At 34.2% G+C, this 17566-nt stretch overlaps 1 protein-coding gene across 1 annotated transcript; it reads right to left on the bottom strand.

Moving 5' to 3' along the window:
• Positions 1-619: 619 nt before the first annotated feature.
• On the bottom strand, positions 620-17140 carry LOC134842013 (uncharacterized). The gene is made up of 9 exons (XM_063858155.1): positions 16905-17140; positions 11460-11638; positions 10955-11166; positions 7604-7735; positions 7195-7293; positions 7088-7124; positions 6250-6440; positions 1964-2105; positions 620-1562 (listed from the first exon to the last, which is right to left on the bottom strand). Exons 1-9 carry the CDS (start codon positions 17055-17057, stop codon positions 1361-1363), a joined length of 1347 nt encoding a protein of 448 aa, XP_063714225.1. The 5' UTR covers positions 17058-17140; the 3' UTR covers positions 620-1360.
• Positions 17141-17566: the final 426 nt, after the last annotated feature.

Consider the following 17566-nt stretch of genomic DNA (forward strand, 5'->3'; position numbering starts at 1 on the left):
ACCATCTGTAAGCAAAGTTAATTAGGGAAAAAAGTCTAGTACCCGATTGCAATACCCTTAGTTATCGCAATGATGAAAATTGCATAAAAATATTAACAACACTTGCATCTATGATAAAACTTCCGACCGCACAAAAAATACACAATGTGGCAACTGAGCCGACGAAATAAAAACAGACAAACGGAAGTCTGAAAATTCAATTGTTTGCGAAAAAACTTTCATTTCATTCATACTGAAAAAAACAAGGTACGACCGAGACTCGAAACACTGACGTTAGGGTGTAGAGACAAACACTTAACCTCTAGGCTAAAAAGAAGCATCGAAGTCTACGAAATTCACTAATAAAGTAACCAGAGTTCCAAGCAGCAAAGGTTATAGTTCCAGATTACAATACACTTGCTCTCGCAAGTGTAAAAATAAATCAAAAGTCAAATCTGAAAAAGTTAAGCATGAAGACCAGCTGCGAACAAAAACTTTTAAAAATACCTGAAAAAACGACCAAATTAGGTGGGCAAGCTCTTTAATTGGATCAGCGAAGGAGCTTTTCAGTCATTTACTTCCAACTGAAAACATTTTAAATTTGATTAGTAAATTCATAATTGCTATTTCATACAAACTTAAACATTGAAAATCTAGTATTTTAATCATAACAAGCCTTGCTTTTCACTACAAATTTAAATTTAAATTACTAAATACTGCAAAATTAGCACTGCTTCCTGCGCTTTTTAGAATGATCGAAAGAATCATAAATATCATGATAGAAAATTAAATAGAAATTTCGATAAATAATCAAAATTGGATGCGAGATAACTCTTACTGATAGAAACATAAACCAAGTATTATATACTATCGTAAAGACTAGCCGATAAAAGCAAAATTTAAAAATGATTTGCACTCAATTTCAAAAACTTCAAATGAAGTTGGTTGGTAATGTTAACACATTCAACTCCATCTATAGGAACTATAATCTGAGTTCTGGTTGATCTAGGTTTATGAAAATTTTCTAGGCAACAGAATCGAATAATTCAGATTCATAATTAATGCCAGATTACTACGGCATTTTTGGTGATCTACAAAATCTTGCTGTAAACTGGATTACTGGAACACTTTTTCATAGAATGCGAGATCACTGCTATTTTTTCGAACAATTAGGCGTCAATGATAGAGTTTACTAAACTTCACAGACACATTAACTTCATAGAGCAATTGACCAATTTCGAAGCGTTTTGCTTCATGTACTAACACAAGAAACTGTCTATCGCCTTTAAAATTGTTTCGACCATAAATTCACTGATTGCGCTCAGTAATTATAAGGTCAACCAACTATTCTATAATTTTACACATTTACAAAAGCAAAAAATTAAGCATTTGCTTCTATAATTGTGTCTAAGTTCACTGCTGCAGTATTTTGCTGTGCTCTCTTCTTGGCGGAGAACAACTCGTCACAAATTGCGTCCACTACTCTGATGTCCATACAATTGTTGAAGGTCGTCAGCACCAGGTCATACACTGTAGTTTGACTGTCGTTAACCACTAGCTTAACCACTTCGTCCATTTTTAGCCTTTAAGAGAAAATACAACAATATCAGGAACTTAAAACCAATATTACATGAATTGCTCAGAAAGACATGTCACAATTTTTTTCATGATCCGAGGCTCATTCTAGTCATAAAAGCATCTTTTATCGACATCAAAATATTCCATATTTATGTTACTCAGGAACGGCTGCCAAAATCGCATAAAATATGTAGGACAATTTTCACCGGTCATAACAGACACGTAGCAGTATTAAAGAAATACAACCTTTACATCGCCTTATTTCAAATACCTTTAATACCTTTTTTGACATAACTGAGTGCACTAACCACTAACTATAACCGAAATAATCGCCATTCCTCATAAATCACGTATAGAAAAACATGACTTTGAACAAATGACTTTGATTTCAACTAAGTGCCATTACCTTCTATTCTGTGCTTGTGCTTCTAGTTTGAAAATATCCAGAAAGGCTCTTCCAAGTTGGACTTGTGAGGATTTATCTAGAGAGAGTAAGTAGCGAGTCACTTTCTGTTTTGTCTCCGGTCCCAGAGACCATGTCTGCGCATCTGAAACACGACAAAAATAACCATTTCAACATATTTAATGAAGACTACATGGTGACAAGACAACCTAGTAATCAGAGACACCGAGGCAGACAAATTTGCCAACTACTGTTTAATAATAATCGTAAATTTTTTTCCGAATTTAGGGTTGCCATATTCATTTCAGGGCTTCTATTTACTCGTTTACGAATATATAGAGTAGAAGGACGCCATTAGGACAAAAGAAAAAAGATAGGCTGTTTTTGTTCTTCCATTGTTTGGATAATGCTCGAGATCTAGAAACCAAAAAAAAAGAAACAACACCATACCCCGCTGATAAGATTTTGTAAACTTTACACGTTTCTGTGTCAACGATTAACTTGAAAGAAATTGATGATTGAAATCATTAACTTGCTCTGACGTGAAAGCTGTTCAACGAAAAAAAAATAAAATAACATTATTCAAAAACAGAGTTGGTAAATTAAATATTAATGGAACTTTCAACTATATTGAAACTGTATAAATCAGAGTAAACCCATGCTTTGGAAAGTAAACGAACAAACAACTGTACCGATTAAAACAAAAGGCATTAAGGAAAAGTCTGAAAAAAAAACCGACCGAAACTAGGACAAAAAAAATTAAAAAAAAAACAAGCTTCAACTCCATACTACCTAAATAACGGTAGCTCTATGCAAATTTTCTGTAACTGAGCATATCATGAAGTTTCAGGAAATTCTATTAAACAATTATTTGGAAAAAGTCAATACCTGGAATTATTTTTGGGAAACAGTCAATACTGGGAAAAAGTCAATACCCGATTGCAACACCCTTGTTCACAGAAATGAACTTAAGAAGTTGATGAAATGGTCTGCTTAAACCAAAGCACAGGAGTTTAAGAAGAAGTATTTAATGATCTATTTATTAAATGCTTACTGCAAGTGGAAATGCATTGCATAATGGTGTTTGGTTACGTATGACTCTTAATTTCTTCAATTAAGATCACAATTGCGTCTACATTTGATCGCCCGCCAATTGATTATTGGAAAGGAGGTAAATAAATTTGAAAAAAGTTTCATACGATATATACAGGCGCGGATCTAGGAATTTCTCGAGGGGGGGGGGCGGATTTTCAAAAAATTTTAAATTTTTCTCGACTTTTTTTAGGTCTACCAAATTGATCTTCAGAGCTCTCCCAAATCACTCTAAAGACTCTATATTGACCACAATTTCTACGCCTAGATCCGCGATACATACATATACATTTCAAAAATCTTTTTTATGATTGGAGGAAGTGAAATTGGTCATAAATGGCTCTATTTGTGCTATTTTGAAGCATATTGCAAAAATACCTAGAAAGACACCTTTATAAATTGGCACTAATTCTGCTGTTGGCACTTTTAAGCATTTTGGGAAAAATACCAGAAAAAAATACCAGAGGCTAAGCGGAGCTTCACAACGATTGCGAAATAATTAAACAGATTATTTCGCATTAAATTGCGAAATTATTAAAAGATGTTGAATAGAGAAAAAAGAAGTAATTTTTTTTAAAAAAATTGAGCTGAAAAAATTACTTGAAAAACCAGCCGAAAAACTACACTACAACAGTTTTATACCTCTGTTTTGGATGAAACTGACTCAGAAACAGTTTTAGCAAGTGTTGAGAATCAATGGTCAAGCGGCAAATAAAGCAAAAAAAATGGGTCGACCCTCGTTAGGCCGAAAACTAAACTTTTTCTAGAAAAATTTCAAGCTACAAAATTTTAAATCAAAAAATTTACGACCCACCCCTCCTGCAACAGGCAAAAATATTTTAAGAAATCCGAGAAACTACGCAACATAAGTTGACAAAACCGATATAACATAAATCGGACCCGTTTAACGAAAAAAAATTACAATTATTCAAAATCAGAGTTGCTAAAATCACAACCTACAGAACAATTTTCAATTATAGTACTAGGAGCCCATCTAAAGGTACCTATTTGAAATTTTTTGAGAGATTGGAATTTTCCCAACAAATAAATTTCTGATGTTTAAAGCGTAGCCGCTTGTACATGGAGAATTCCCACAACCTCATGCCTCATTTAAAACCTACTATCAGATTGGACTACCATTTTTTCGAAAATAGTCAAAAAGTTTCAAAAAAGGGAGAAGAAATCAAAATATTGACTTTTCTGAGCGCCATAATTTATTGCAAGAAAAATTAGACGTAACCGCTTATCCAGGGGAGCTTCTCTCAACTGTCTTTTGATTGAATCCAAAATCTCAGATTTAGGAGGGTAGTTTTTGAGAAAATTTGAGAATATTTGACCTTTCGGAGGGCCATAAAAATTGTGAAGAAAAATTTGGGCATAGCCGCGAGCATCACTCAACCTGTTTTTCAGACTGCTACAAAATCTCGCAAACATTTCTCTCCATTGAACCCAAAATCTCAAGATTAAGAAGGTTAGTTTTCAAGAAAATTAGAACAGTTTGAAAAATGGTCAAAAATTTATGTTTTCCGAGGACCATAAGTTTTTGTGGAAACCAGCTTAAACAGTAGAGCTTCCTACTGCCTAAAGCTGTCTAAAATCTCATATTTGGGAAGGTAGTGTTCGAAAAACTGAAAAAAATGGGTCAAAATTCCCCCACTGACTTTTCCGAAGGCAGTAGAAACTGGAGTTCAGTAAAAAATAGACCAGGCAAAAAATGAAAAAGAAACCAAATCCCATATATTTTCAAAACACATGTTTCTATCAAACAGAAGCAAACTGTTTGAATTATTAATAGACTAAGATTCGGAAAAAAAAGCACACCAGAAACTACAGATTGCATTTGGAAAAAAATCTGAAAATCAGTCGGCAAAATTAGGACGAGAACCAAAAGTCAGCAAAAACATTAATATTTTTTCAATAAGTAAATTCAAAGAATTAATTACAACCTTAAGTGAACTAAGAAGTAGTTTTGAAGTTTCAGGAAATTGAGCATATCTGTGCAGCAAAAAATATTGAGCGGTAAAAGTTTAAGAAAAGTTGTTTACGGAAACAAAAGTCTAGTTTCCAATTTTAAGTGACTTGCTCTCGCAGTTGAAATTAAAAATCAACTCTAATGGATCCACAATCAGTTCCTTCAGCCGTTTTATGAAGACGTTATTTATGTTGAATAACTAGTGCTATCTATATATGCTCTTGGATTGTTCTATGACTTCTACAATTTCTTGACACTCAATGTGTCAGAAAAACGTGAATTGATGAGTAAATGATCTTTTACCACCAGAAAAAAGGAACTTAAAGTGAAATAAAAAGATGGAAAACAGGCCCCGAATTAGCAAAACTTGCTAAATATGGGCTTCGAACCTGCGACCCCTAGAATTGGAGTCTAACACCCTACCCTCTCGGCCACGAACGCTTAACAACCAGCAAACACTAGTCACAAATGAAGCATCTACATATGCTAACAAACTGCCAATGCCATGCAGCAAAAATGGCACCAAATATAAACAGACACAATTTTGCAAATATTAGTTTGGAATTTAACAAACTAAACTTATCCTCACTATTTTTGAAAGTAATAAATTGTAAAGCATAAATTATGCATTTCAAAAATTTGTGATATATATATTGAATTAGAAAATTTTTGAAATCGAGTTTATCATTGTTATCTTGTTAGAAATAAATAGCTTTTTCGGTTTAATTGATGAATTTAACATGCATCAACTGTGTTAACTTATTACTATTTGAACGTTAAATCACAATCTATCAAAAAGCCGTAAAGGTGCCCCAAAAGTGGCACCAATATTTGCTACTTAGATTAGAAAAAAAATAGTCGTAGTATAACACTAGCGCTCACAAACATTCTACAATTTTCAATTCCCAGAGCGTTTTGAAAAAACTTCAACTTTTTGAGTTTGACAACTTTGAAAACTGCTTCTGACATTTTAAAGCGACTTAGTTTTTCTGAAAGATCATCTTAAAAACCACTCAATTTTATAATTTCGGATTGAATTAAGCAAAAACCTAATAAACAAACTTTACCTTAAAAACTCAAACCCACATTGTGTATCCTTTTCAGCCAATTGAATCGAGAGTGGTCAAATTTGTCTGCGTACTGACGAGTATGAAATGGAAGTTGTCTGCATATTGGCCGCACGCCATTAAATATAGACGTTAACGTAATTCAACCCTATACAGACCTGCGTATATTTTGTGTACCATTTGAACCTTCCACTTGACCTGCTCCTCGGGAGACCTGGCTGAGAGCAGTTCTAGAAGGTCCTCATTGGACGAAGTGTCCTGAGCAGAGGACACCATCTCACTCGGCTTCAACTCAAACAGCTTCAATTGCACTATAGTGTCCGAAAGTTGTCTACTGTACATGTTGCGACTGAAACACCATTGGGTACAAAACACACTTTATTAGTCCGCACATAGCCAAAAAGAAGCCAAATACGGAAGATCTGAAGTGGAAGCCAATTATTTCAAGTTTGATCTTAAGACTGAAAACGAAGAGGAAATCCTAAATTAAAGAGCAATTCACTACATATCATGGTAGAAAGCAAGGTTCGAGCTCCACTGGACAGTATAGTAAAAAACGGAGCAAAACCAACAACTTGAATTTCATAAGGACAAAATTATTTTGATTTTGCGCTCTCTGTTTGGTTTATGATGTCTAATAGTTGCTTTTAAAATTAATTATTCAATTTTTTGGAATTCAGAATTGTAAAACTATACAGAGGCGAAACTGCGCTTCGCAAAAACAAGCGACGAAAATGCAAAAGAGTCCTAAACAGGCAAAACAAAGTGAAATACAGAAGCGAAGCTGAGCTTCGCACGTCTAGCGATACAACAATTATACAAGGCAATAGAACGTGAATCTATCATAGGAAGACAATTTACCAAGCGGTAACAAAGCCAAAAATATTAATTAGTAACAAATGGATATTAATTAAAATAGTTACAGGCTAATTATTTCACGTATTAAATATCAAGTAACATGTATCTCGAGCTAGATGATTAAATTTCTGAACGTACCCTGGATGTTGGGCTACGATGATTTCGGGAAGAACAACTAAAATAAAACGAGCAAAATTAGTGGCCAATTATCTCAGATAGTTTATTTTCAACAGGGTAGTACGTACTAGAGTCCTTCTGCGTAGTAGGCTGTACTCTTTCATCTTCGGCTTCTGCTGCTACGTTGGTTCTTTGGTTGGATTTTTTGACCGTTTCTGGAATAGAGCCTGAAGTGAAAAGCATATGAAAATCAAATGTGTTGACAACAGCAATCCAAGGTCTTTACCCATTAACAACAAACTAGCATCAATTTAACAACTGCTACAACAAGTTTTATATTTTGATATAAAACTGATCAAACAAAAAAATGGCCCCTCTGACTTAATGAATATCTGAGAAGATTGTACAAAATATTTGAAAAAATAGAGAAGAGATTGTAAAATATATCTGAAAAGTTAGTGAAAAGATTGTACAATATATCTGAAAAATGAGTGAAAAGATTGTAAAAGTTGTCTGAAATGAAAAGTCGTGACTGACAGAGTGCAGTGAGTAGTGATTGGGATTGGTCTCTTCTGGCCACTCGTATGATCAGGAGGGCGATGAGAACGAAGAGAGCGAGGAAGAGGAAGAAGCCAAACACCACCACAAGAAGAATCAGCACCAACTCATCTAAACAATTTCATCAAACCATGTAAATGCTCAAATTTAAAGTGTTCATATCTTTGAGAGATAATTTAATTTAATTCTTCGCGAAAATTGATCGATCACCTCAAAGCTGATAAAAATATCAGGTTTTGAACTGAAATTCAACTCCGCTTTGAAGAATATCCTTCAAATAACTTAAGACCGGATTTCAATGCTTTGTAAGTAACGAAATAGACACAAACAATCATTCAAACGCAAAAAAAATTACTTAAATTTCTGCATTTTCAACTCTCTCATTCACACATAAAGCACAACAGGTCAACCCAAATTCAACTCTACCAATATAGCGAACAGACTGTTGGAAATGTCAATGAAGTCACAGGAACCGACCTTTGCATATTTTCCAGCTTCCGAGAAACAATATTCCAAGTTTGAGTTCTTTAAATTTTAAGAATATTCTATATTCCGCTGATAATTCTGAAAAATGAAACCTACTTTCAAAACTAAAATAAATTCGCGTTTTTGCTCCATTTCAGCTTTGGTAATTGTAGAGCATTCCTTTGAATTGAATATTTATAAAAATCAAAGTCGAGCCACAGCAATTCAAATTTGAGCAGGATAAAAAATTGACTTTTCCTGAAAAAAAAATAGCCAACAGACAGACAGTTGGAAAAATTTCAATGAACATCCGAATTTCAAAAAATATATAGGGCTCTAAGGCTCTTTGAATTTTAAGGACAACTTGAATTTTAAAAACTTGAATTTTAAGGACAATTTGTGATCGACACTTTTGATTAAGTTAACCCAAAACTGGATCAATAGAAAAACTGGATCAATAGAAAAACTGGATCAATAGAAAAACTGGATCAATAGAAAAACTGGATAAATAGGTCAGTTTTCAATATAAAAATTAAAATTCACTTTTGAAACATGTCGTTCACGTTTTTTTTGCGCCATATTGTCTTTCATATCGTAATTTGAGAGCGCAGTTTGTCCTCTTTTTAGCAAAGGAATTTGAATTGAACTTAAGCAAAGGAATATAAAGCCAAAACGCAAAATATAAAACTTGGCGAGATCAAGTGAGACTTTTGAGATTGAAAAAAACTTATCACATATATAGGCGTCTTCACGACGTTGACAAATTCAAAAAACTGGATTATACACTGAATAAAAATTTGGGCGCGCTTGGCTCGCACACTTGTTTTGCATAGAGGAACATAGCCAACACACTTGCTAAATTGTCAACAAATTCAAGAAAGTCCAAAAAATACTTAATTTTTGAAGACTTAAAACAAACAAGGAACTCGCACCTCATCGAATTTCGAGAACTATTTACGATTGACACTTTCTAAATATGAGAAAAACGACTCAAGACGTATTTTTTCTTCCACTAAGAACACAAATTAAATGCACTTTTGAAACTTCAAGTCATCATTTTTTCGCGTTCTTTGCACTTTTGCTTCGGAGGTTCCAGTTTGTCTTATTTTGGCAAATTAAAATGACGTGAGCTTCAAAGAAAACAAAATCAAATCGCGCAAAAAAATTTCTGCGCGAGAATATTTCTGTAGCTTTAATTTAAAAAATTTTGAAGCTTTAATATTTTTGTAGCTTGAATTTAATTTTGTAGCGCGAGAATTAAAAAATAAGTTATTGATCCAGTTTCTTCAAATTTGGTAAATTTTATCACAAAAAGTGCCAATCAAAACGTTTCCTTGAAATTCAGAGCTTTAAGAGTTTAAAGAGCTCTTTTGAAACTAACATAGTTGTGCCAAACTATGTTAGTTTCAAAAGAGCTCTTTAAGCTCTTTGAATTTCAAGAACAATTTTTGATTGGCACTTTTTGTGATAAAATTTACCAAATTTGAGGAAACTGGATCAATAACTTATTTTTAATTCTTTTTCGTTGAAGATCGTTACTTCTTTTTCAACTAGCAAATAGATTCAACATTTAAAAAAAACCAAAAAAAATTAATCAAATTTGAGCGTGAACAACTTCCAAATTTTCCCTGAAAAAAAAAACAAAACCAAGCCACCTTTATAAGTGCCGTCACTTCAATCATTGACTTCAAAATGAAGTTTGCTTGGGGATCTTCTACTTTTCACGCAAGAATTTTATGAAGAGCTTATGATAGCGCCTATAGATCGCGCTGAAAATTTAACACAGAAGTGCAAAAACGCATGAAAATCTATTTTCGCTCTTTAGCGAAGAAATATGAAAAAAAACTAACCAACAGAAGAAAAGAAAAAACCATTTTAGCCGAAAAAACCTTTATTTTAAAACAAAAACGAACCATTGCAAATGCTAGATAAGGTATTCTAAAATAACTGAACCTCCAAGAAAATTGCGTGCTGTGGGAGTTTTTTTAACGTTTAAATTTCCGAGAAAAAAATATTCTCTTTAAGTTCTTTGAATTTCAAGAAAAACTTTTGATTAGCACTTTTTTGATATAATTTACCAAATTTGAGAAAACTGGATCAATACCTTATTTTTTATTCTGCTGTGAAATCTAAGAATCAAAACCCATGTTCGAAATTAGAAGTCGTCCATACTTTCCGTGACGGTAACACTTTTGCTGTTCGATAGTCAAACCGCGAAAATCCTGGAAGAAATCATAACGATATATTTAGTCTTCATTACGTTCACCGACTCTTAAAGCCTTACAAGAGTCAAACTTTATCGAAAGTCAAACGTTATCCGTTATTCCTTAAAACAAATTCGTCGACGTTTTATTCTTGAGGATACCAAAAAACAATTTTTAACGACAATAGTTATGTTTTTTTATCCATTTAAAAGACTCTCAAGGAAACAAACTGATTTAAAGAATTTCATGGAAACAAGCTAAATGCACACGTTAGGCCATTGGTTACCATTTCCTAACCTCTTTTCTCCATAATGAATGACTCCTTTGACGTAAATGCAGTAAATTTGGCTACCATTTTCTAAACTCGTTTCTCCATAATGAATGACCCCTTTGACGTAAATGCAGTAAGCTTGCAGTAAATTTTAAAAACCACAATGTATAAAAATGAGTGTGAACTAGGTTTCCGACTTTTTCACGAAAAAAAAAGACCACGGCATTAAGAGTAATTCACATGGTTCAATAAAACTTAACACCTGGAGTTAGTTTTCCCATTATCTTCAGAAACAACTAAGAAAAAAGGGGCTAACTTTTATTTAATTTTTATTGAACCATGTGAATCACTTTTTAATGCCGTGGCTTTTTAAACCTGTACAATTCTTACTATTATTGTCCGATGGTTTGCCTTCTCTGGCGTCTGCATTGTCTTCCTTGCCGCCCTCTTCCGGCAGTGCAGTAGTACTACTCGAGGACTCTGCTCCACCCGCCTCTGACTTGTCTTCGTCAAGATATCCCTGGCACTCCGGGGGAGGGTCGTCCACACTCCCACACACCCAGCAGAATGGCTTGTCTCCAAACGCACTGATCTCAGTGTACCTTGAACATATATCTTGCAAATACAAATCGCGCAAAAGGTACTTTGCTTGAGGGCAATAATGCCATGAATCAGCTACAAATTCAAACCCCCTTCCCCTCATTAGCTTTCGTAAGGACGGCATAAGAAATATTTCGAGGAACTGCAATACACGCCAAACCCATAGGCCAAAGAAAAATTGAATTTCCTATTTTTTTTTGCAAATTAATTCAATGTGAAATTTGTCGATTGCGCTATTGGACGTGCGCATTTAATTCTCGGATTTTGAATGCTAACTATGCCCAGTTAGGCTTACCCAGCAAGACAGGCTCCGCACACATTGTCCGTGATAGAATTTCCAACTGCATGCAGCGTTCTGTGTTTATCAGCGCAAGACTTCTGTTCACGACATTGTTGATAGCTATCGTCTTCGTCAGAGTAAAATCCAACGGGACAAGTGACGCACTGAGTACTTGTAAAGTGTTGAGTACAAGGCTAAAACGAAACCAATTTTTGTCGGCGGATTTTCGTTCTTATCTTGGTAGCAGCAAAAAGTAGATTTATTTCAAAACAGAGGCGGAACTGAGCTTCGCACCACTTGTGTTACAAAAATTGCAGGATTAGTGCACCGTGACGCTAAAGAATTAGGAAACTGAACTTTGAACTACGTATCAATTGAAGAAGGAAGTGCAAAAACGAGAATTATTTTTAAAATGGTTTTTTCGTGCGTAATTTTTTTAAAAAGTTTTTTAAGAGGTCCTAGAGGGGTCGAATTTGAGCATTCAAAATATTGGTGCCAGAGTTTTATTGATCTCAAAAGTACTCCTGATATTTTAAGGGAAAAATTGGTACATAACCGTACAGATGTGAAGCCGACATCCAATTGAACCTCAGCCTTGAGAAAAATTTTGGTTAAAAAAAAAACAAAAATATTCATGTAGCGCTCACATAATATCCACGATAGCTATATAAGAAGCGTATGCAAAGTAGACTACATCATTTGGAAACTAAACCGACAGAGCTTAAGTCGACAACCATAAAGCCGAAAAGCCGCTAGTAGTAAATTAATATCAAAACTCTATAATTATACATACAATGGTTTGAGTTCTAGATATAGCATGAGTAGAAACTACTCCCCGGTAGTTAAATTTGAATTTCCATGAAATTGAGTATGTCAGCAGTATCATAAAAAATTCAACTGATTCAGTTAAACTAGTTGTAAGAAAAGTCTAGATTCCGATTTGATAAACGCTTGCTAATCGCAAGCGTAACAAGTAACCAAGTTTCGTTTCGGTGAGCTTTTAGAATTAATTTTCTTGAAAGCATAAATAAACACTTAAGATCTAAGACGATTTATCTACAAAAAAAAGACTAACAGAAGAGCTGTTCAGTTAATCACGGAGAGCTGCTGTTGTACCCAGCTTAAGAACTACATGCTTTTTGCCTAAATTTCAGGGCTGGGTAGTGTTGCCTTACCCTCAAGCGACGAGCACGGATTATGGTGGGCCTCGAATCTTTCGAAAAAATTCCCGCCCTAACCTCTCAGCCTGTGAGCGTAGTGTATTGAAGCCTGCGAGCGTAATGTATTGGTATGAAGCTTCTTTTTTCCAACCCAGCTCGGAAACAAAAGTGCTCATTTGGTGGCACTTTTGCTATAATCACGATCTGTAGCATTAGAAATTTCATAGCATCTTTTCTGCTTTATATGTGACTAATGTTTGCTGATTGTTATGCGTTCGTCTTAACAATCAGCAAACATTAGCCACATATAAAGCTTACACGATGCTATGAAGTTTCCAATGCTACAGATCGTGATTACAGCAAGTGCCACCAAATGAGCACTTTTATTTGCGAGTTATGTTGGAAAAATGAAGGTTCATAATCATACACTAGGCTCACAAGCTCCCTAATGTAATAAAATTATCATATGAATTATGAATGGCTGTTACATAAGTAACCGAAAAAAGTTGACAATAATAATTTTAACTTCTTTAAAAACATAACACATTTCTTGAGCCCTTTGGAGATTCAGAACTTATCCAGCAAATGCTGCATATAAAAAATCGAAAACAAAAATCTTGCAAAAAATTGGTATATCAGAAAACCTATCAGCAAAAAAAATCATATGAGTACTGTTTGAACACAACAGCCAGCGCATCTTTTAGACCCAAAACAATTGAAGAAAAAATAGATCTGGATGTATGCCAGCAAATTTTCGAGTGACTCCGGCAAGTCAAAAATATAATCGTCAAAAACGAAAAGAGGAACATAAGGAGAGTCTGAGTTCCTAAGCTTACAAGTAAGAGTAAAAATCAATTCTATTAAAAATTATTCAAATCAGAATTTTCTATACATCAAATCAAAGAAACTGCTCAAAACAGTATGAAGAATAATACATTAGAAAGCTGAAAAATGCAGCAGAAAAAGATAGACCGACTATTCAGAACTTAACAGAATAAATTCATTAATCCAAAAATAGACATGCTAAAGCCCACTAGAAGGATCCCAACGCACGCTCGTTGCCACTAGGGCTTCGAAGGCGTTGAGGTTCAGTACGAGAGCAAATGCAATTTCTTAGTTTTGTACACAGAGGCGAAGCTGAGATTCGCACCACTTGTGATACCACACAATATAGCATTGCAACCTAGCATACAGAAAACGAAAAGAAAACCACTAATTTGATAAAACCACAACTACAAAAATTCCAAAATTTTGACAATGAGGTTTAATCTGACAAAAACATATCCAGAAGCACAATGGCCAACGTTAAGTATTCAGAAATTTCTATCGAGCGGAAACTAGGACGAAAGAAAGTAAGGTAATTTCCGTTGATCCGAAAACAAAACTGATGTCCTGAAATTTTTTTTGAAAGTTCTGAAATCTAAAATGTCAGGCCTCACTCTACTGTTCTTCCCGTCAAACTACGCATAATTAGATAATTAGGTCGCTTAGCCGTAAAAACATAAGCCGAAATATTTGAGGCAGATAAACTTTTCAGGCGAAACAAGAGAATGCTACAAACATCAGGCTTAGTACAATTACTAATTACAGGAATAAATCGAAACATAGCCAATCGAAGATAGGAAAAGAGTAATGAACGCAAGTAAACATAAAAAAAACACTGACTGTTGAAAAAGTCTCAACTTTCGAATTTCAAAAAATAGATGCCATTTAAGCTCTTTGAATTTCTAGAACGATTTATGATTGGCGCTTTTTTGATAACATTAACCCAACTTGAGAAAACTGGATCAACAGGTAAGTTTTTATTCCGCTGGAAATCTAAAAATTAAATTCCACTTTCGAAACTAGAAATCGTTCACAAATTTTTGGGCGATTTGCACCTTTAAATTTGGAGAGTGCTATTTACGTCACTTTCAGCAGATGAATTTCAATTGAGCTCAAAAAGGCATATATACCTAAGTGCATCAATATTTTAAGACTTTTCCCTGAAAAAAAAAACAAAAAAAATCAGCACGACCTATATAAGAGTCTTCACTACGTTCATTACTCTTTAAAACAACTAGCATTTAACTCACCTCCGGTGCTTCGAAAATTTTCGACAATTCATGAAAAACCGCATATATTGGAAACAGAATCTGCAAACTTTTGGTGCTCTGACTGCACCCAACTGAAGGGTTGGTAATTTCAAACTTTTTATTTTATTTTAATTCCCATTTTGAAAAGCCATAAAAGCGTCATCTCGATAACTTAATGGACCTCTGGGGAAGTTTGGCGGCCAATTTTGAAACCACTGAGAGTCCTTGAGAGGACCCTACTATAGGGTTGGGAATTTCAAATTTCGTGAATTTTTTTAAACCTAAGTTTCCCGAAAAAAATGGAAAAAATCATAAAAAAACATTTCATTTCGGAAACTAAAAGAATTTGAGCATTCATTAAGAGAATTTGAGACGCCTAGGTTTACGCTGACAATAAAGTTGTGTCTTCATCGAGTTAGCAGCTTCAAATTTTGTGAATTTATTTGTAGATAAAATCTTTGAGAAATTTTGAAAAAATCAAATAAACGTCACATCTCTGAAACTAAAAGCATTTGAACAGTCGCATTTGAGCAGTCGCATGAGGGGAGGTTTTTAACTCCTGCGATTACCCTGACAACACTCAATTACAAAGTTAAGAATTTCAAAATATGGAAAGAACAAGTATTTTAATTTTCTGTATTTTTTTTAAAAAAAACCACAAAAAAGTCATATCTCGAAAACTACAAGGATTTGAGCAGTGATATGGAGGTAAGATTTGCAATCCTTGAAAGTACCTGACAAGACCCAACAACAGGGTTGGTAATTTCAGATTTTAAAAAAAATACACTTTTTAAATTTTCTGAAAATTTTTGAAAAAATCACAAATAACGTCATATCTCGAAAAATACAACGATTTAAGCAGTCATAATTAGAGGCAAGATTCGCAACCCCTGAGAATACTCTGATAGCCCTCAACTCTAACTACATGGTTGAGAATTTGAAATTTTGAAGAAAAAAATTTCGTTTAACATTCCTGAATTTTTTTTGAAAAAATCACAAAAAACGTCATATCTCGAAAACTACAAGGATTTCAGCAGTCATAGTTGGAGGTAAGGTTCGCAACCCTGAGAGTACTCTGATAGCCCCCAACTAAAGGGTTGAGAATTTAACATTTTGAAGAAAAAAATTTCGTTTAATTTTCCTGAACATTTTTGAAAAAATCACAAAAAAACGGCATATCTCGAAAATTACAAGGATTTGAGCAGTCATAATTGGAGGCAAGATTCGCAATCCATGGAGTACTCTGACAGCACCCAACTACAGGGTTGGGGATTTCAAGTTTTGTTAATTTTTTGTAATTTGCGTTTTCTGAAAATTTTTGAAAAAATCACAAAAATCGTCGCATTTGAGCATTCTTAATTGGAGGCCAATTCGCAACCCCTTAGGGAATCCTGACAGCGTCCCGCTATTAAGCTGCTTTTTTAAAACTCGGTGGAATAGCCACTGAATTCAAACTGGAAAATCGAAAAAAAATCTTAACCATTGCAATATACGATATAGCTTAAACGTGCAAAAATTCTTTCGTCAAACATGCAAAAAAATAATACGTTGAAAAAGCTTAAACATGGCGAGATAGTGAAATCCGCATTTAAATATATAATAGATAGATTTCAATAACAATGAAAATCACTTAAAGCATAGGAAGCACAGGTAAGCCGACAAAACAAGCAGACAAACGCTTTTTCCCATTTAAAAACAGGTCCTGAACTGCCCCAGGCGTAAATGTTACCAAACCAAGCTATCAAATATTTAGTGATTATGTTAAGCAAGTTGCTGACCCAAAAAAAATTAAGTTTCGATTTGATAACGCCTGTTAATCACAGGCGTTAGAAGTTATTAAGAAAAAAGCCCCCGATTATCAATTACAAGCATGTGCTCTCGCAACGGAAAAACGGATTCTATATTACTTTCTCAAAAACTTTGTAACTTGATTCACTCGAAAAATCTACCACTTCACCAATCAAAGTGAGTCAAACTGATCCTTATGTATCAAAAAACGTATCGATAAATTTCAAAAAGACCATAATTAAACTCTAAAAGGAAGCTTAAAACTCTAATCATCTGCCAAATACATTTCATACAAAAATATACATTTAGACCTGATGCAAAAATTCAAAAAACATGACTTGAACCGAGGCCTCCTGCCCACAATAAAAATCCAATGAAATCGGTTTTATTCTAGTCGCAAAAAAACTATTAAATCATGACTTTTGAGTTAAGCTTACCTGATCTGCTTCGTATCCCTTCGGACATTTTAAGCAATAATCACAGATGCCCAATTCTTTGTTGAAGTATAAACCTTCGAGGCATTTATCGTTGTCTTCCACGTACAGCGTACCCACCGAAACGAACATCAGATGGAGTAGAACAACAAACATGGTCGCAAGCTACTAACGGATAGCTTTACTCGAGTGAAATATACTATTGATCTGCAAAACTACAGAAGTAGTCGATTTCATTACAGTCTGAAGCAATTATCATAAAACAGAATTGAAGAACATGGTTAAGCTATTATTATTACAATTGTTATTTTGAATTCGGCATAAAAAACCCGGGACTTGGGTCCCAATTATTGAAATCGGACAAATTTGATGATATTAGTATGGCTGCAAAAATTTAAATAATGTAAGATGCAAAACTGACTACGCGCCACATCCGATGCTCTAAATGCCAGAAAAAAATAGGGTCTTTTCTGTTATATGGCCCAAAAATTATTCTTTTTGCTACAATGAAAGTTTGATGATGATGCTCGAATCTCAGCGTTTTCAATAAAAACAAACTTAATTGACAAGTTTGACGATTAGGCCGTAAAACAGAAAACAAACTAAAATATAATGCCTGCAAACTAAAACAAAACCAAACGGATATAGTTAGTTGCTGCCAAGCA

This window comes from Symsagittifera roscoffensis, chromosome 1, assembly GCF_963678635.1.
Source record: "Symsagittifera roscoffensis chromosome 1, txSymRosc1.1, whole genome shotgun sequence".
In the NCBI taxonomy this organism is placed as follows: domain Eukaryota; kingdom Metazoa; phylum Xenacoelomorpha; order Acoela; family Convolutidae; genus Symsagittifera; species Symsagittifera roscoffensis.

Excerpts from the sequence above, each read along its gene's own strand:
- LOC134842013 (XM_063858155.1), bottom strand. The coding sequence starts at position 17,057 with ATGTTTGTTGTTCTACTCCATCTGATGTTCGTTTCGGTGGGTACGCTG. Across the intron at positions 11,639-16,904 it reads AGGGATACGAAGCAGATCAG|CCTTGTACTCAACACTTTAC; the intron begins GTAAGCTTAACT and ends GTTTCGTTTTAG. Across the intron at positions 7,294-7,603 it reads ATCACTACTCACTGCACTCT|GCTCTATTCCAGAAACGGTC; the intron begins GTCAGTCACGAC and ends TTTTCACTTCAG.